This window comes from Micrasema longulum, unplaced genomic scaffold (assembly GCF_059751315.1).
Source record: "Micrasema longulum isolate JH-2025_06_02 unplaced genomic scaffold, ASM5975131v1 h1tg001108l, whole genome shotgun sequence".
In the NCBI taxonomy this organism is placed as follows: domain Eukaryota; kingdom Metazoa; phylum Arthropoda; class Insecta; order Trichoptera; family Brachycentridae; genus Micrasema; species Micrasema longulum.
In genome coordinates this window covers 1-20,304 of record NW_028278296.1, presented here as the reverse complement: position 1 = coordinate 20,304, position 20,304 = coordinate 1, and the positions used below count along the sequence as shown (strand labels likewise).

General features: G+C 34.4%; 2 protein-coding genes across 2 annotated transcripts; both read right to left on the bottom strand.

Moving 5' to 3' along the window:
* Nucleotides 1-185: 185 nt before the first annotated feature.
* On the bottom strand, nt 186-11,274 carry LOC148276993 (intraflagellar transport protein 172 homolog). The gene is made up of 15 exons (XM_088233470.1): nt 11,157-11,274; nt 10,043-10,143; nt 9,310-9,515; nt 9,046-9,168; nt 8,706-8,829; nt 7,837-8,038; nt 7,119-7,277; nt 6,129-6,223; nt 4,632-4,801; nt 3,874-4,044; nt 3,219-3,387; nt 2,539-2,676; nt 1,331-1,446; nt 1,036-1,147; nt 186-490 (listed from the first exon to the last, which is right to left on the bottom strand). Exons 2-15 carry the CDS (start codon nt 10,098-10,100, stop codon nt 360-362), a joined length of 1,974 nt encoding a protein of 657 aa, XP_088089596.1. The 5' UTR covers nt 10,101-10,143; nt 11,157-11,274; the 3' UTR covers nt 186-359.
* Nucleotides 11,152-19,405, bottom strand: LOC148276992 (intraflagellar transport protein 172 homolog; the record flags this gene model as incomplete). The annotated part of the gene is made up of 9 exons (XM_088233477.1): nt 11,152-11,369; nt 12,590-12,764; nt 13,263-13,331; nt 14,114-14,284; nt 15,479-15,595; nt 17,877-18,049; nt 18,404-18,625; nt 19,088-19,193; nt 19,278-19,405. Coding segments are annotated over 9 exons (1,379 nt in total), but the record flags the coding sequence as incomplete, so codon positions are not given.
* Between the last annotated feature and the right edge of the window lie 899 nt (nt 19,406-20,304).

The window sequence follows — 20,304 nt, the reverse complement described above, 5'->3', positions numbered from 1 at the left end:
AAGTATTGTAATTTTTTAATTACTCCGCATGTGACATCACTAGTTATCTTCGGTGAGTTGTCCTGATTGGTGGGTTGGCTTCCTGGAAACAGGAAATCCATCACAACACTATCGTTGGTTTGTTTAGAAGAACTCGTGATGTCATTAAGTTAAATTAGTTCATTTTTATTAATTTTTTTCATACATTTTAGAAAAACTTCGCAGTACAATTAAATGCTCTAATTTCTACTGCGAGTAAGAAAACTATTTTTATATCCAATTTCCCTAGGCACTGAACTTCCTCATTTGCACCTCACTTAGTGGTGACTTTATCTCGGCTAAATGTTCTTTTTGCTTAAGTAAATTTTAGCAAAAAGTGTTTATGTCAAACTGTAGTCATCTGCCCCACACCACGATGTAAGGAAACGCCTACAATCTGCAGCGTCACTGGTCGGGTCAGTGTTGCAATGAAGTAGAATTTTGGCCCATGCATCACGATTGGCTGCTCTACCTAAAGCAATAAACAATAAAAAAATAATATGATTGACAAATTAAAACAGAGATGGAGAACATTTTAGAGAAAGAAATATGGAAGTCTAGGCATTTACAGGGCAAGGCTTATGACCTCTCATTGGCTCCCCCAAGGGGCGAAATCCAGCATTTTATCTACAGACATTTGGGCAACTCAAAATATTGTAAAAATCAATACAATTGAATTTTGAAGACTTCTTACAGATTTAATGACTAAAGAAAACGTTATTTTCACAATGAGAACATCCAAGCTGCAAGATCTGTGTTTATCACATTTGTTAAAAGTCACCAAAATATTATCACATAAAAACTTACTTAAACATGCCCAGCAAAGTTATTTGGTTTGATGAAGAAACATCGGCATATTATAATACTGCCAGTGTCTTTTTTATTTGTTATTTAAATTTCATATAATAATTCAGCGCTGGTATTTTTGGTAAATAGAGAGATTCTAATTAATAATATTATACATTATTTAATACTTATTTTTCCTTTTAGTGAATTTTTATTTGTTGAAGTGATTACCATTGGTGAAGTGTACAACTCGAGTTGAGAGGGGGAAACCAGTCAGGGCACATGCCGTATCACCTGGCCCCAAACAGCACTCGTATAGTCCTCGCTTATCCACAGGGAGGGTCTGAATTATATAACATTTCAATTTAATTTACAATCTCATCGAGACTTTCAATTTATTAAGGTTAAATATTATTTTAGAAAACGAATGTGATAACAACAAAACATTTCTGTTTATACATTATAAGAATTTGTAGAATATTATAAGAATTTGTTGAAAATTTTTCATTTTGAAAAACAAATTTACCTGGGTCACATTTTGATCCAGAGAGATGGCCAACACCCACTCTCTCACTTCATCATGTTCCTGTGGAGTAAGTGTACTTCCTCCCAATACTACTTCTTGTGGGAAATCTGTATCTCCTGGAAAACCGATCCAATATCATTGGAAGGGAAGAAAGAGAACATCTACATAAGTTAAAGAACCTATTTATAAATAAAAAAATTGACAACAAAATTTTGTTAAAACTATTATATTGAAATTGTATAGATTAATTATTTTTTTTAACAGATGGTGCTGTGCTGTGAATATCTCTTGAGTTAGACCAGTCTACGCATCCAAAACAGATCTGCCATTTATGAAATATTTCATAAGATTAAGGATGATTTTGGCTTTGATTCTTTTGAATGTCTTCTCAGTTGTGTATTTTGAATAAAATAAAAAGTAATAAAGAAAGTTACCAGGTCGCCTGTTCTGAACGGGATTGCTAGCGAAGAGATCGCTCTATTAGCGTGTATTTAGTACGTAAATACGTATTAAAAATGCATTTTCTATGCGCACTTTTGCATTCAGAATACCACCCCTGGTGTTTACACTACCGCTACGCAGTGTGTATGTATTATTTGTTTAATTTAAATTAAGAACAAATCAATTCAATCTTAATTAAGTCTATTGTTTTTCAGGGGTGGTTTTAAACGTTGTAAGTATTTATTTATTTGTGTGCTTATTTTAAAGATAGAAAACAGTCATAGTCAACAATGTTTTAATATTTGGCAGCATATGTGTATTTTCACAATATGCCAAAATAGGTATCTTCTGGCCACTGGTTTTTTTTTTCATTCCAGCAATTGCCTTGTACCAACATAATATAATAAATATTAATAATAATAAAATAAAGCATAAACATTATGATGCTTGTTGACGTGAATTTAGTTTATAAATAGATTGAAATATATTTTCTATGTTGAATCTGCCATAGAAGTTATTCTGTATACCTAAATACATGCTACATGTTACAAGCTGTCTAATATTTTCCCACGAAAAGTCAATTAACGGAACTAAAATCAGCATTTCTTCAATTTGGGAGTCAGGACATCCCTCAGTAGAACTGTTTTTAGAAAAAGATCCACCTCTCTCTCTTCAATATTATAAGCATTAAGCTTATCATTAAAAGCTTCAAAAACTACAGCACACTTACAATATTTTTATTCTAAAGGGAAAATAAAACTAGTTACCAAAATCAGCGTGGTCTAGTGCTGTATCTCCCCCATCACCGTCCGCAGCCTCAGCAAGGTCCAGGTAGCGGTTCAGCATCACGAGAGCTTCTCCCTCACGCTCTGCTTCACGTAGCAGAATTCCTGCTTCGTAAAAAGCTACAATCAAATAAATCTTTCATTTAGTTGGTAGTCAATTGGTAATATTTTATATTTTACTGCAGTGGCTCGGGAACACAACAAATCTAAATTTAAAATTAAAGTTTTTCAGTTTTAATGGAATTTTAAAAATATTTTTTTAGAATACTCCCCTCCCAACTGTAAAAATACTTCAATACAATACAAAAAAAAAAAAAAGTAAATAATGCAAATCTTTTATAAACAAAGAATATTAAAAAAAAATTAACAGTTTATCAAAGCTTAAAATTTGTCTTTGCAATGTGTGGATCAATGCAATGGAGGCCACAGACTTTTAATGTAAAAATACTAACAATGTATGATCAGCTTAGTTACATTCCCAATGTGTGTAAGATAGACAATGTTTAGTCTGAAATTAGTTTGATAATGACAACTCAAAACAATTTAAACTGTGTAAAGTTCATTTAATTTCCAATCATAATATATTTAAAAAAAAAAAATATTTAATATCCAAACTAGCCATTAAGACATTCTAAAATGGATCATATTTATTTTTATACAACCATTGTCTGCGGCAATCATGTTTGTGTGGCGAAGTAGCGCTGTGGCAGCTCGCAGTGCCAGGGGGCGAAGGGCTGAAGTATTTCGACACGCCTCACGTACACACAACAAGGCGGCTGTCTCTACACACTGCTGTACATTTGTGTCTGTTTCATTGCTGCTATTGATAAGCTGCAAGTATTAAATTTGTGTATTTGAAGAATGTTTATATTTTTGTATTAAGATACTGGATTTAACTTTAGTGGTATGTTCTTGAGATATCATATTTATATTACCAGTGAAAGGATTACTGAAAAAGACGATAAACTAATTTGAAAACAGTATTTTGCAATTGAAAATATTTTTTTGTGGATGTAGCCACTCCTCTGGCATATAGGCGCGTTCCGGAGTATCAAGTGTATTATTATTTAGTTTATATATAATTGTACTTTCACATCAATTACAATGTAATTTAAGTTTGATAACTTAATTTTAAAAATAAATAAGAAAAATAAAATCGAAAAGACTTTCAATGCATATAATTATACTCTACATATGAAACATATTCCTCATCTTCCTTTCTAGTTATTTTACCTATCATCTATCTATCCCCCGGGGTTAAATCCAGTTAATCTATAACACTTAGACAAACTCAAAATATTATCAATATGTACTCACTATGGCGTGTAACACGTTGCGCAGATCTTTTAATAGGGAGAAGGGGGCTTTAGAGAGAGCAGAGGCACGCGCCAGCAATGGGGTCGCTAAGGAAACCTGACCTGGGGAACCCCATCGTGAGAGCACCCAAATAGCAGACCCAACTCCTCCAACCATGGAGCCATCTGGATTCTAAAAAAAGAAATAAATAATAAGTTCAACCCATGGAGTAATAGTTAGTGCACTTAGGTACCATGCTTTTGGACTCTTGATTCAATTCAGAAAAAAATTGAAATGAAACAATTTGCTTATATATATTTTTTTTCAGTGCATTATTTTTAATCACTGATTAAAATTATAGTACAACACTGACTAATTTTTAAAAATGTAATAAGTGCAGCACCTTATGTACCGTGTTGAAACAGCCTCATTTTTAGCGGTTTGCTCTGACATTAGCATCAGTATATAAGTACGAAAGAGCATCATTATTTCAAAAAAATTCCGATTTGGCTAGCTCAAGAACTTCGGCATCCTTTGACTACCAATAAAGAGAAAAACAGAGTACTGCACAGAAGTTTAAAATTGTATTATAAGTGTGGGAATATTTCAAATGAATTGAAATGAACACTGCATTTTTTAAAACCCATAACAGCATGTAAGAACAGCTAATTGGTCCGGTGGGCTGGCAATCCATTTCTCAGGGTTATAAAATTATAATAAAACTCTTAGAATAAACAATGCATCGTGAATGTTGGATCGTTAATCAGAATATTGACAACCTGATAGTGCAGAGTGTCGGGGTGCTGGAGAAGGGCGGCGGCCCAGCGAGCCGCTATACGTGCGCATGCCACGGGGCCCGCCGCTGTAGCCGCCTCCATGGCGGAACCCCACTCCCCCCTCCTGGCCAGCTGATCTGCGCGCATGCTGCCACTGTCGCCCGCCCCTGAAACTGTAAAAAACCATCTCTATACGGCGAAGACATCACTTTAGCGTAAATAGATTTTTGTGAAGATTTTGCACATCCGATAATATAGTTGAAGATGTTTTTTAAATTGACCTAAATTTACTGTCTTACATTTCACTTAAAGATTCTTCTCATCGTTTCTTTGAATCCCTTAAAATAAATATGTGTTTATGTTTTTCCTTTTTTAAAAAAAATGTTATTACTATTTTATTTTATTTTTACATCTGAGCATGTTTTTCATTCTTTATTTCCATTCTTAATTTTTAATTACTCTTACAAATTTTCTTCATTTTTAATATTATTTCCATTTGTAAATACTCACTACAAACTACAAACCTTAAAATATCTTTTTTTCACTTAAATTTTAATTTTTAAACAACTTTCATTTATGTTTTCTTTTTCCTTCTCTTTTTTATGCTTTCATAATTAACCTTACATATAATTGCTTTTTAATATGGAAACTTCACTGGTCCATTAGAATTAAGTCTAATTGTGTAAAATATTGAACTTTGTAACTGTACTGTATGTTTCCTGAATAAAAGAAAATAAAAAAATAGTGTCAACTCAAAAATGCATAATATCCACAAGAGCCGAAAAATTCAAATACCATGTTGTGTTAAAACCGAGTTTTTTATTTTTCTTTTCAGCCTTTAAAGGCTTTGCTTTAAAGCAATACCGATGTGTCATTTACTTAAAACATTTTTTTTTTTAAATCTCAATTGTCATAAAAAAAAAGTTATAATATGACAGAATGGTAGCGTTCAAATAAACATAAGTGTGTCATAAAGCCATCAAGCTGGTAAATTGTAAAGTTAGAATTATGTAAATTTTTTATAATGAGAGAGTTTTTTTATAATTCATTCTGTAACTAAAAATCAGCTTTTTTTACTTTAACTATTTTTTTAGATGTGCGATATGGATAGTGGTTCTTTTTTTTGTAGCTTTATTCATCTCGCTACTGGATTGTTCTAGCCAGTGCCATGTATTTTTGTTTGGTTTTTGTTTTCGCTTACTTATTAGTTATTACTATATGTTAGTTACTATCTACATACAAGATTTTTACACAAAAGCAGGTTTATGCACAGGTTTATTGAGTTGGGACAGGAGAGTTGGGATATTGGCAGGAAGTGGAATGTCAATATCGGAAAGATCAGATAGGAACTCGGGATAATAATAGTTTATTCATTATCAATAGATAGGTAGGTATATACATATAATTGAATATCTAATCTTTATTTTTCTATATGTATATTTAAAAAATATTTAAGATAAAGTAAGATAAATGGATTTCATAGGGTTAAAATTGTTTTACCATTACTTTCTGCAGTAGAATCGCCATCTCCGTGTAAAGCCATTAAAGCATTCTGTAATTTAGCAGCCATTTCTTCTTGACCCGCTTCTATTAATCTGTAACATTACGTGTATGTTTTATTCTTGATAGCATAATTTCGGAGAAACATAGCATATTAAGTAAATATGGGATTTAATAGTCATATTGCGGGGTAAATACTATAACTAGGTAACTCCAAAATCAGCATTTGTGAAACACTAAAAACACACATATTTTTAGTGGATAACTCGAAAATGCTGATTTTGAAGTTACCTAGTTGTAATAATTACTCCACAATATAATATGTAATTCCTAAAACCAATCAATGTTTAATCTTAAAATAGAGCCACCTTAGACGGAGAAGCAATAAAACTAGGTATACTTACTCTTTTTTCCTTTAAAAAAAAAAAAACTTATTTTTTTTATTTAATTTATACGTGCAGTAAAATTCCAACTATCCAGATTAATGAGTGCAAGATGTTTTCCGGATATGCAGAAATCCGGATAATTGGATTAATCATTAAATTAAGGCAATGTTTTGAAAGACAATGCAAAATTTACTTAAAAATAACTTTTTCATTGCTTTTGAAATAATACAGCGAATTGAATTCACATCAAAAGCTTACTTAACATGTCCAACAAGTTAATTGCTTTGAAGAAGACCCTTTTTTATTTGTTATTATAACATCTTCTTTATTTTTTATTTCCTGATAACGATCCGGATATTTGGCAATTCGGATGACCGGAGTTCTACTGTATTATGTCAGTTATTTCTATATTGTTTTATGAAGTTAAAATGTATTTCTTTTGTCATAATATGGTAAAATTGGTTGTGCACTATTATCCTTTTTACTAGATTAAAAAATATTATTATTGAAATAAAGCTAATATAATTTTTATTAAAGAACCGAAATTTATAATGTAAAGAAATAAATAAATAAAATTATTATACTTGTGGTAGAGAGACATTACCTCCGTCCAATGAGAGGAGCCACTTGTCTGGCAAGATGCGGCGGTAGGTGATCTCTTGCTAGCCTCGCAGCCCGGAGTGTGGCCCTCTCTACAGTACCTGCTCCAACAGTTTCCACGTCAAGAGAAAGAAGTCCTTGAATAGCCTCCCAGTATTGTCCACTGCAAACCATAAATAAAATTTAAAAAATATGGATTATTACCATCAAAACTAGAACTCATTGAAATATTTGTATTAAAAATTGTAAAATGAACCTTCTCTCTACACACAAACTGCTCCATTAGAGAGGTAGCAGAATTAAAATAATATATTATCTGTTATATTTTTAATCCGTGTTCGATGGACAAAGAATACAGCGCTGGATACTCATCCGTACTCTCGTAACTAACTCGTTTCAAAAACACTCGTTTTCGACTTGATGGCTACATTTATACATTCACTTACAGTGCTTGAGAACCTGGGTTCGATTCTCGGCAAGGCGGATGTGAAACATTGGTTTCAAAAGTAACTCTAGACTGCATGAGACTAATCAAGCGAATTACTAAACACATTAACTTTCATGTAATAAAAATAATCCAGATATGCTGGAATTGAAATACCAATGCAGTGCCCTATGCACTAATGGGTGCAAAAAGGGAAATGATGGTTATCACCATGATGTATGAAAAATGTTTTTTTTTAAATATTCAAAACTATTTGTCAACCCAAAAAAAAACATACTTGTTGGCATATTCTGCTGCGGCTTTTAATATAGTCTCTGGATCCTCTCTAGACCCCTGGCTCTGTGTTCCTCCTCCCCTCCCCTCACCGCCACCAATTTCACCACCCAGCCCTGCTCCCTCCCTGACAGCCTCGGCCTTTAAGGCACGGACCCCCTGTGGCAGATATTCCTCACAAACACGTATGGCGTCATCCCACATACCTACAAATACAAGACAAGCTAAATTGCTTGAAAGCAATTACACCGGCCCCCGTGCAATGGCTAAAATACTTTCTTTACATGTTGGGTTTCAGATTAATCAGAAAAATTTTAAAATGTATTTTTTCAATAAAATAGTATCTAGTTTTCAGTATCTTACGAAAAAAATATTCTCATAAGTTCATTATAGAGAAGTTTTTGTTTAATTCACTTGAAAAGAAATGAGTTGTTTTGAAAATTAAACCAGAATATGAGGTTATTTCTTTTTTTCCGTGCTACCTACTTAAAAAGATGATTAATTTTTGCTATAAATAAAAAATTATAATAAACATCAGAGGAATAAAAACATTTTGTTTTTACCAACCGGTTTCGGAGCTACACATGCTCCTGATTCTGGCATAATTGAGAATTCTCAATAGTACCTCAAGTCAGTAATTATATAATAAATAACCACAAAGTTAGTGCTTCAAATATTATTTTTTTAATGGGAAATTGATTATGGGAGAAACAGGTTTTAAAAGAGACCAAGAACTAAAAATCTACTCCATTCTTACAGGAAGTTTTCTATGTGGTGGATAATTTAATGAGAAAGGAAGATTGATCAAAAATAAATTATTGATTCTTCTTTTTTAAATATTTAAAAATAATTAAACATAATGCGATTAATTACCATTTTCTTTGTAATATTTGATAACTTCTTGGGGTCTTCCGGCCCTGATAACTAAAGCTTCATAGAGTGTAATATCTCCCTGAGACTCTGCCCAATCAGCATATACTTGCAACACCTCTGATTCCTTTAAAAAAATGCCAACCACATGTTTTAAAATGCCTGTATTCTAATGAATACGAGAAGAAACATTTTATTTTATTTGAGCAGTAAAATTATTTATAATTGGTGCTATTTCTTTAAATTGTCATTTTACCTTGTATTTTGTAAAAGACCGTATGATTTTTATAATAATAAATAAACAAACAAATATTTATCTCATAATTCTAATGAACAAACAAACCTTCTCTGGTGCATGCTGTTCTGCAAGCGTCAGTGCTCTAGCAAACTTTTGAGCATGGAGCCACATATCCACTGCCTCAGAAGCGCCTCCTCCTTTTACAAACTCTGCTTCTGCCTCTTCCAACTGCATTTTAATTCAAATAAAACTTTAAACAAAAATGAAGGGTATTTGAACACACTAACTGAGCGTGCACCAATCACTTCCTCTATTCCATTGCTCTACAACTTTTAACTCAACTTGCGGAATAATTAAATTTTATCGTACCTTTCCCTGGTCTTCTAGTTGCGCCGCCATTTGGGCCCGAACAGGCCCCTCAAGATGAGGGGCACCCGCCCGGCACAGATCCAGTGCTCGACCCCAGCGCCCCCGCGGGCCGCCCACCGCACCCCGGCCTCCAGGGCTCCCCGGGCACTCAGGATACGGGCCGCTGCCAATGAGTCTTCCATTGAGTTGGACCACGCAACCACAACCTAGAAATATGCATGTCGATTGACTGGCAATGCAAAACTGGACTGGTGTAGTGTGCCTGAGGTGGAGTTCTAGATTATTTTCTTTCTTTACATCGATGCCTAGACTACCAGATTACGAAGATCTCCCTCGGGTGGCTTTTCTCTTTCGGTAATGAGCAAATTTTCTTTGTATTCGGGTACCGCCAAGGGGACTTGTATTGGAGATGCGGTGTGCGGTTTGTGGTGAACAAGCTGCTTTCACAAGCACACTTTTCACAATGACAATAACTCAAATTACTCCAGTCAGACTTCATTCATCAATTTTCACAATTACCTTTCCACACCTAATGGTGCATAGGGTACTGGATCGGTACACCAATAGTTTTCATAACAAATGTATAGGTGAGAGTGAATGGTAACATAGATAGATGACAGCCATGAGTATTTATAATTAAATTATAGGAAGTACAGTTTTAGAAGTGAGTAAATAAATCATGACTCTGGTTGTAATTTTTTCCAGTACGGATGTATAAAATATTAGTTTCCACCTGCTCTTGAACTTGTGGCGGTGCATGTTGCTGAGCAATCCTGTAAGCTTCCTCCCATTGGTCTACAGCTCGATACATTTGAATAGCCCCTTTCCAGTCATCTGTAATTACATAATGGTCAAAGTTAAAGTTGTCATTTTGTCATGATAAGGAAGTTTAATCAAAAATGATTGTGCAGAATACGATTCTTGCCCTGACCAATTGAGAAAGACTTGACTCCATTACTAGTAAGCTAATTGTCGTGTACACTTCGTAGTGCTTGTTTGTTTGCTTTGCTTCCTTAACGCAAAGAAAACCAGTCCACATTCACCGACAGATCTGTTAGGTATACGGAAAATATGTGATAGGTGATTCAATGGTAAGGAAAGACGGTTCAATGAAGGTGGTGATAATGTGCACGGCGACGAACGAAGTGGGTATTCCCTTTTATGAAGAGAGTGGCACTCTTTTATGCAGAGTGAATAAAAAAGCTTGTGCCGCGCTGTGACAAGTGCCTACAAAATGGTGGGAATTATGTATAAAAATACCGGTAGTCAAATGGCAGAAGGGACAGAAAGGGATTTTTTCCGTTTTTTAGTTATCAACAGTTTTAATAAATATTTCAGTAAATACACATAGAAAAATAAAAAAAACAGCATAACTTAAAATGGTAATAAATTATTGAAAAGAAGGATTAAAATATTTTAGCTTGTGGATTAGTCTTGAATTTATTTTTTTTAAGGAATAAACCGCTAAGCCTCTATTTTGAGGCTTGTCAGCAGGTGGGATAGAGGGCATATGGAAAGAGGTAAAAAAAAATACACCACCATACCCAGACCAATTGAGAAAAAATATTTCTAGGATTTTCTTCTTACAACTGGCGGGAATCGAACCCGCAATGCCAGTTTCACAGTTGGCCATCTAACTAACTGCACCACGGCGCCTGTTTAGACCATTGAGTTTTATTTCAAATCTCCTGAATATTTTTGAAAATTACAGATCTGCCATTTGGCTGCCGAATTTATGGTCTAAATATATATTTTTTCTGAATATGTAACTTGTTTTCTTTATTTTTTTAACCTGTCAAACGGAATAAACTTTCTGAATACGCCTCGTACACATATTTGTAACTAACCAGCCTGTATGTAGTACTGTTCGGCCTGCTTGAGGCGCCCGGAGGCCTGCAGTTGCTGGGCTACGCGGCGCCGCGCGGCTCCAAGCAGTTGCGGCTTGTGCGCAGCCACAAGACGCAGCAGCGCAGCGTGTCGTCCAGCATCCTCGTGCATGGCCATTGCCGCATCCGCCATACCCATGCCAACGTACAGGCTCTCTGCCTCTCCAAACTTCCCTGAACACATTATATTATATAATTTATTACACAGGTACCATAAAAAATTATAGTAAATTAGGCTGGATCAATCTTTGTTTCTATTATACAAAATTACAAAGCCTAGCTATGTGAAAAAGTTGTCCATCGTATACAGTTTAAAGGAGTCTAGGTATTTTTGATTACCCGGCAAATTTAAATATGATCTCTATGTGGGACAATGTGACAGAGCCTCCAAATATTTATAAAAAAATAATTGATCACCAGAATGGCAATATTTACACAGTATTTATTTACGGACTCATTCGGTCCATTTAGTTATAATAAAATGCATTAAGTATTTTTACGCAGATACAATTTTACAAAATTAAATATAAGACAAAAAAAAATACCCTGAGACAAGATCTGGTCTAATTTGATTGTTGAAATCTAGAAAGACTCACGCCAAAAAATCCAGATACTGTTGTAATACGACACAATCAGGACATTGGTGCATGCAAGCCATAGTTGGTGTTGTGCTGATCGGGGAACATCACATCATTAATATGTAGATAGATACTTAATGTTAAAAATACTATGCAGATAGTTGATAAAGTGTGTAAAAGTTTCAACATATGAGTGTACTAGAAGCAAAATTAGAAATCTCCACCAAAAACGGAAAATTAGTTATTGATGCCAAAATACACTATACATAAAAATCTACCTACCTAAATAATAGCGTAATTCAAACCCGTCTCTAAATCTTGCAAAAACAGATTTCAATTATACTGCTTGTCACCGCAAACATAGCATTCTCCATTGAGTTGGTGAAGCGTAATTAGAAATCTCACTCAAAGTTTTTCGCAAATTTCTCAGTAGCTCCTTCAATGGAGTTTTCTAAATTTGCTTCTAATACCCTCATATGTTTTACTGCGAAAACATAATGTATTTTTTTAAATAATTATTTTACTTTGGGAAATAAAACATTTTTAATTATCCCTGGCTGATTGTATATTTACATTATAATCACTTAAATAAGCTGATGATGTCTCTGTAAAAAAATGCAAGATAAGAAAGTAGCTTGCATGTAAAAAATTTAAGCCTACTTTCATGATTATTGCAACAAATAATCAAGATGATACTATGGTTAAATGTATTTACCAATGCAGTCTGATCTGCACATGTGATATAAAGAAGAAGAAATACAGATACCTCAAATTCTTGACTCCAAAACTTATTAGATCTTGTTAAAATATTTTTACCTTGCTCTTTGAGTCTCTCCGCTTCCGGCTGGAAGATGACAACAGCCGCTTGGGAGCCGAGCAGGCGGCGAGCGAAGGCCAGCCCTCTTCCCCCCTGGCCACCCTCAGCCAGGGCACGGGCCCCCTCTTCCACTAGCCCTCCCGCCTCCCATAATGCCTCTGCTGTTTCCCAATCCTGAGGGGAAAAAATATAAAAAATTCCAAAAAAAATGTGATCAATTTAGGGCTGTAATTTTGAAACATGTTTTTACTGTACAAAAATTTGTGAAAATATTACAATCTGGCTGTCTTAAAACAGGGTAATCACCTACTAGACTTTTACTATTACTTATTACTTATTACTGCCTACCATTAGTTTTAATGTGAATTATATTCAAGACTTTCTATTTTAATAAATCCCCTTTTGTACTTGCATTTTTTTGCACCACAATTAAATTACAGCACAGAGCACGCAGGCTTGAGAAAATCTCATTTAATTATTGTGGTAAAACCACCTTCTTCTCCATTGAATGGCTTTAATAACATATTTTCAATAACTTCTACATTATTTATTTATTGATTATCTCACTATTTCACATATTAAATCACTAGATAATCTGTGGACCATTAGATTAAAAATTAACTACAATACATTTTCCATTACCTGATTCAATATTATAATGTATTTTCTTACCTGTACAGAAGAGAAATGTGTGGCCAAAATCTCATAATATTCCTGAACAGAATCTATGTCATCAATAACCTAAAACAAAACATAATGCTGGAGTATTCTATGCACCATTAGGTGTGGAAAAGGGAATGGTGATGACAGGGAAACAGGTGCAATCAAAATCAATTTAATGTACTGTACTATAATATATCCGATCTAAATTACATGTCTTCCTGCAAAAAGCATCACTTGCTTAGTTTAGAAGATCGCCGCCTGCTGTTAGACATGGGGGTTTGTTGTGACATATTAAGTGGACGCTTTGATAGCTCGACTCTTGTGTCAGAGTTATCTCTAAATGCCCCTGGCTACCGCACCCGTCACATGTAGAGTTCTCTATTTCATGTGCCAGCAGCTCGTACAAACTATGCCCAGATGACTATGACTTATAGTATAAAGTATAATTTAAACTTTCCCCAGATTGACTCTTTTGATTGTAATAAATTAACATTTAAAATGCGCATTTTAAAACACATATTTATCTCCCATACTTAGTAGTTTCTCGTACTAGAATACTTAGAATTTGTAGCACAATTAAAAAATATATATATATGTTACAAAATTTATTATGGTCACTGGTGATTCCAAATTTGTGGAATTTTAAGTATCACTTTTCTTTTATTAAACATATTTTTTATTTATTTAAATTACAATGTTTGTATTCAAATTAAAATGAATTTTCACTTACAAACTTGAATGTTACAATATTATAAATATTTAAAAAAAAAATATAATAATATTATTCATAACTTACTAAGATTGTTGACATACTATGACAAAATATGTTTATATAAATATGCTCATTATAAACAGTGTACTTGAATGATCTGCAGAGCCTTGGCCCACTGCTGCGCCCTGACGGCGGCAGAGAGCGCCCCCCGAGAGTCCCCGGCCTCGATGAGGTGCGCCACAGCTGCCCCCCACTGGCGTCGCCCCGCCAGCCACTCTCCCCACTGCTGCTCCAGTCCCGTCACTTCAGACGGAGATACCTGATAAACAAAACTGCTTGAAAAATCTCATAAAGGAAAGTAATTATAGAAATAATACAGAAATCTATGGAAATTGTCAAAGCCTTTATATGCCTAATGTGCCTGAGATATGCCTAATGCACTAAAATTATTTTTCTAGACAGATTTAAAGATGGACATCGTCATCGGCTCAGGGACATGAATATAATATATAACAAAAACAGTAAATAATATCATTGTCAATATTCCCTTTAACAAAACATTTGGTCAAAGGTGGGAGGATTATTTTTCTGCCAAATTATTTGATATGCTTCCTTTACAAATTAGGTTGACAGATAACAAAACATATTTAAAAAAAGAAATCAAAATCTGATTGAAGCAAATTATCATAGAAGAAATAAATAAAATATTTGAGTGAAACATATGTAAATTAAATTTTATGCAGTCCTTTTTAGAACAGATTTCCCTACTGAGGACTCATTAATTTTGTATAAAAAAACTTTCATATATTATAGTACCTAATAAAAAATACATAAAAATTCAGTATTTACTATGTGAAACTAATTCATACAAGCCACAACTTTATAAAAATGGGTTATTACTTAATTACTAGAGGATATTTAAAATAACAATAAAAATATGATTGATGATCAAGAAGGGATTACAAACGAAATTAATATTATGACAAATTAATAAGAACTAAAAAATATTTTACAGCAAAAAAAAATTTAAAACAATTTTAAGCAAGTGAAAAACGTTGAGGGCCAACCCTAAAAGCCACATGCTGTTCATCATTGATTTATTCATCATATTCACATAATATGTATTTATCGCTGAACCGGGTTATGGTCCCACGGCCACAGACTCGTGGATTATATTGTCGGGATCGTAGAACAACAATGCATGCAATTTTCTCCAACTTTACTTAAGAGAGGTTTAATTTTTTTTTTGACACTTTATGTCACAATTTGAAAGTACAAAAGTATACCATTTGATACTTGGGTTAGTTATATATTGTTTTCAAACCTGGATAGCTTTAGTTATATTTTTCAGTTCTCAGATGTGAATTATGCTGATAATATTATGTGACGAGTTCACCAAGTTAGTTATATTACCCATGCAGAATATTGTTATATTATCGTTCCAATACAGTTGGATCAAGTCTTTAAAGTATATCTTTAAACAGAATATGTTTTTTTTTTAAATAATACTTACAATGCGTGCCCTCTGTACTGCTTTAGCGTACGCATTAGCTTTAGCATATAGTTGAACTGCTTTCTCAGACTCTCCAGCACTTTCACAAAGCTCTGCTGCTTGCTCCCAACATTCGTTCTGAAAGAAGATGCGCTTGTGGCAGTAGATTTCACTAACTGAATCAACTTCCAATACAAGGGACTAACCAATAAACCTCAATATTCTTGTATCCAGATAGATCTTAAAAATTACAAAATAAAAAACAACTCAGTGAACAAATTTAAAAAAAAAAAATTCTCACAAAAATGACAGGTACTCTTTTTAAGTACGGGTCTTCTTTATCATTTAATTCTGATGGTGTTTGATGTTTTTAAACCATATTTCTTGATAAAACTTCTTTATAATAATATGAAGTATCGAACTCCATTGTTTAATTAAAAATATATAAATCAAACTAAACTAAAACTGTAAAATGTCTTCCTCGGCAGGGGTTTTTCCAGTGAGGAATACCTAATTTTATATTAAATACCATTTATGTTCCGGATGCACAGACTTCGTGCAAAATTAGCTAGGAACCCCGGTATTTGTTGGCCGAGTGCTGGACCCTTAATTATAGTCTAAAAATCGTATTAAAATCAGTAGCTGTACCTTTAAGAATAAACCACGGGAGTCACGGTGAAGGATATGATCAGGAAACAAGATTTTGTGATTGTGCGATTTCCAAAACATCATAACTTTTGAACTTTTAATGTAAAATAATATTTTTTCAAAAAAACAGCATATTTGTCTAAATTTGTTGCAACAGAAAGGGAAATAATTTTTGAGAAGGGAATATGGAAATCTAGGCATTTATAGGTCTCATGATCTGTCATAGGCAGAATGGTGAGTGTTACACAGTGTTTAAAGTGGCCACTTAAACCAGCCAATGACAGATCATAAGCCCTGTAAGTGCCTAAACTTCCATATTCCCTTCTCAAAAAAAAATTCCCTTTCTGTTACAGCAAATTTAGATCTGAATAACTCCCTAGGGAGGAAATCGAGCCAGTTGCAAACATTTGGACATACTTAATACATTGTTGAATTAACTAACTGGTAAAAGAAGAAGTATAAAAATTGAAAAATTGTTTTCAGGTGAATTGGTTCAGCCAGATAAATCACACCCACGTGATAAAGGTTTCAGCTCTTTTGATTCACAAAAGTCAACAGACGGAAGAGTTGAGTTGAGAATGGTGAATGTTACACAGTGTTTAAAGTAACTACTTAAACCAGCAAATTAAGGTCATAAGCCCTGTAAATGACTAGACTTCCATCTTCCCTTATAAAAATGTGTTCCCTCTCTGTTGCAACGAATTTAGATCCCGAATAACTCCCTAGGGAGGAAATCCAGACAGTAGCATATTTGTGACTACTGATGCTTTTTGCATTAAAATAAAGTGGACTTGTATTTTAACTTTAAAAAACGTATATATATGAAAAAAGTGGACTGCGGTATTTTATTGCATACAAAATAGCTTATTGGGATAACTGCTGCATATTTAACTTCAAAACGGCAAAAAGTGGACTCCCGTGTTTTATTCTCTAAGGTACAGATATATAAATTATGATTAAATAATACATTATGATAAACCCAAAAAGGGCTGCTATAAAATGAATAAAAATGTAAAAGTGCCACGTGTCAAGGCCATAGGCGAAATGGCCTGTACGGGCGGTAACTACGAGCGCTGTAACCGACCCGGTCCCTAGAGTAGTGGGGATAGTGTGACCCCCTCCCCTCCGGTGAAGTATTAAATAAATTAACACTTACACTTACCAAATCAACTATAAGGAAGCTCCATGTAGCACAGAGATAACATGAAAGAGCCATGCTACGTATAAAACTCTCTGACTAGATAAGAAATACCGAGATAGAGTTGGGAGTAACGGATGTAGTTAAAGGGTTAAATGGTCTTTTGCGGACATTTTGCCAGACAAATAGACCAAAGATGGACAAAAAGGTAGTCGAGTGAGACCTCGCAAAGACAACCAAAGAAGAGGGAGACCCCCCCCACAATGGTTGTACGATATTAAGAAAATTTCTGGTAATTGGATGCAGAAAGCACAAGACAGGAGCGTATGGAGGAATATGGGGCAGGCTTATGTTCAGCAGTGGACAGAAATGTCTGTGTGAAGATGATGATGATCAAATAAATAAATAAAATAAAGTTTAGTTTTGCTTATTAACTATTGAGCACTGTTGCTTTAGCTGGTAATTGATATTTCATATTGAAACTATTTATTAGATAGTTCTTTTCAGATGGAAATTAATTTCTTTAACCATGTTATACCATTTGTAATTGACTACGGCTGTTAATAAATAAATAAATAACATTTTCAAACTAAAAATTGTATGTATCTAATGTGTCCCAAGCAACATTGTTACCTTTAGAAGAGCTTGAAGCACCGAACTAAAGCATTCTCTATCAGCCAAAACAGCGGGGGCATCCTTTAATATTCTGGCAGCGCGACCTGCCAACCCAGCCCCCAGAACTAACTTTAGGGCTCCCCGCACATCCCCTCTTCCGACAAGTAGAATAGCGGCTTCTGCCTCAGCACCTAAATCAACATATTCATTAGTATATTGAAATACCTAGTTAAAAGAAAATATTTGTCAATGGCAGTTAAAGTTAAGATCAGGTGTCAAATTGAGTACCATCCATACATCATACTTGTTTGAAGCCAGAATCAAAACACACTCATAAGGTTGATTACACTCACAATGTAAAATAGATGCTCTCTACACTACAATGATGTCTTACACATACATATTTTCTGGATACCTTGTATTTTATAGTTTTTATAAATTATCATGAAAGTTATATCAGTTTAACATTTAAATCAAAATCAATGTTTTTTCCAGATTATATAATATTACAATAAAAACAATAAATTACTGTAAGTATTTTTTACCAGAAGAAGTAAGATGAGACATGTATTGCTCCCGGAGACTTGATGCCTGCTGCAAACCCAACTTGTCCGCTAGGGCGAGGGCATCAGGCCACCTGTACAGGTTTGTATACATTGTAATGGCTTTAGAAGGATCATTCAGCTCTTCAACATAGATTTGTTCAGCCGTCTTCAAATCATAGGAGAGAATTGCCAGCCGTGCACGAACATGTGGTGATTTCAAACCTGTTTAAGATACCAAACATTGAACATTTTATTCATAAAAGAAATTGGTGTTTATCTGTGTATATGTCGCCGCTAAATAGTTAAATCAGCCTCTCAACAAAGTGGCCAGGCTTTTCATTAAATGCCAGCATTCACCTGAATGGCTAGGCCATTCGTCGAATGAATAAGGTTAACTCAACGTTCAACGTGTTAGCTGGTTGTAAGCTAGCCCTTTGGCAATGGCCGAACCAAAAGCTTCAGATTGAAGTTAGGATAAATTGGGTTAAGTTAAATAATAAATAAATAAAACAATTAATATTGTTGTAATAAAATTCAAGAGACTAAGCGACGTTCTTTGTTAAATGTACATTCAACGAACGGGTTAGCCATCCGGGTGAATGCCAGCATTTAATGAATAGTCTAAACGCTTTGTTGAGTGACCTTTTTAACTATTTGGCGACGACATATGTATAATATAGGTACCTTCAACATTATTTTCCTTCTCATATTCATCTGAATATACTAATGTTCTTGATAAATAGGCGCTACGAGCCTCATCCCCAAGCGCCCGCCAACATCGAACTGCCATCTGTAAGCAACTGAATTTATAAATAAATTCCTAAGAAATTTTTTCTCTGAAATATATTACAGAAAATGTCTAAATGTGTTAGACCTTTAAGTCACCAATTTCCATAGCGTTATTAGCCAACTGTTGCCATAGTGTCAAAGCTTGTGGGTCGTCTCCCAGACTAGTCAAATAACTCTCGCAGCCGGAAAAATCTCCAGACCTTAAACCGGTACCTGAAAATATGAGCATAGAATGTAATAAAGATTCAGAAATGTCTTCTAGTAGCAAATATCAATTAAAAAACATTTATTTATTCAAAACATATAATAAATGCTAAAATACAAATATATTTATATTATAACTGACATAATTATCACCATAATTTCCCTATTCACACTCAGTGGTGCATATGGCACTGAATTGGTTCTCCAACAACAGGCAAGGTGGTCGGTCTTACGCTTCAGGTGCCAGTGCAGAGACAATGAAATATTGCAGAGAAGAATCGTCTATAAAACCAACATTTCACATCCACCCTGCCAGGAATCGAACCTAGGATCTCAAGCATGGTAAGTGAACACACCAACCACCACACTACGAGGCGGACTCCGCTTGGTTTCAATTTTTACCTAAGAATAGCCATTTAGTCGAAAACACTTTTCCAGAGTGGTGGTTTTATTTCAGACTCAGAACTGTATTTTTAATCCGCCCTGACAAAGACACAGACAACTAACATTTTACAGATCATAAAAGAATACCCATTTAAAAATGCATCTAATGACAAAGTAAAAATTATCAAATAAATAAAGATGAAAAATAGAGCTGATAGAAGTTATAATAAGTGTAGTAATTAGGTTGTTAAGGGTTGGAGCTCCTACCCCAGTAAGAGATTGACAGAGAACACGAGGTTGCTGTTGACAGGCGCTGTGGCGCAGTTGGTTAGACTGCCAACTGTGGAACTGGCGCCGCGGGTTCGATTCCCGCCAGTTGCAAGAAAAAAAAACCCATGAAAGTTTTTTTCTCAATTGGTCTGGGTGTTGTGATGTATTTTTCATTGCCTCATTCCATATTCACTCTATACCACCCGCTGACAAGCCTCTAATGACCGGGTTGACTTCGTTGGGCTGACTAGGCA

Excerpts from the sequence above, each read along its gene's own strand:
- LOC148276993 (XM_088233470.1), bottom strand. The coding sequence starts at position 10,100 with ATGGGAGGAAGCTTACAGGATTGCTCAGCAACATGCACCGCCACAAGT. Across the intron at positions 9,516-10,042 it reads CGCCACAAGTTCAAGAGCAG|GTTGTGGTTGCGTGGTCCAA; the intron begins GTGGAAACTAAT and ends GCATATTTCTAG. Across the intron at positions 4,045-4,631 it reads CCGACACTCTGCACTATCAG|AATCCAGATGGCTCCATGGT; the intron begins GTTGTCAATATT and ends TTCTTTTTTTAG.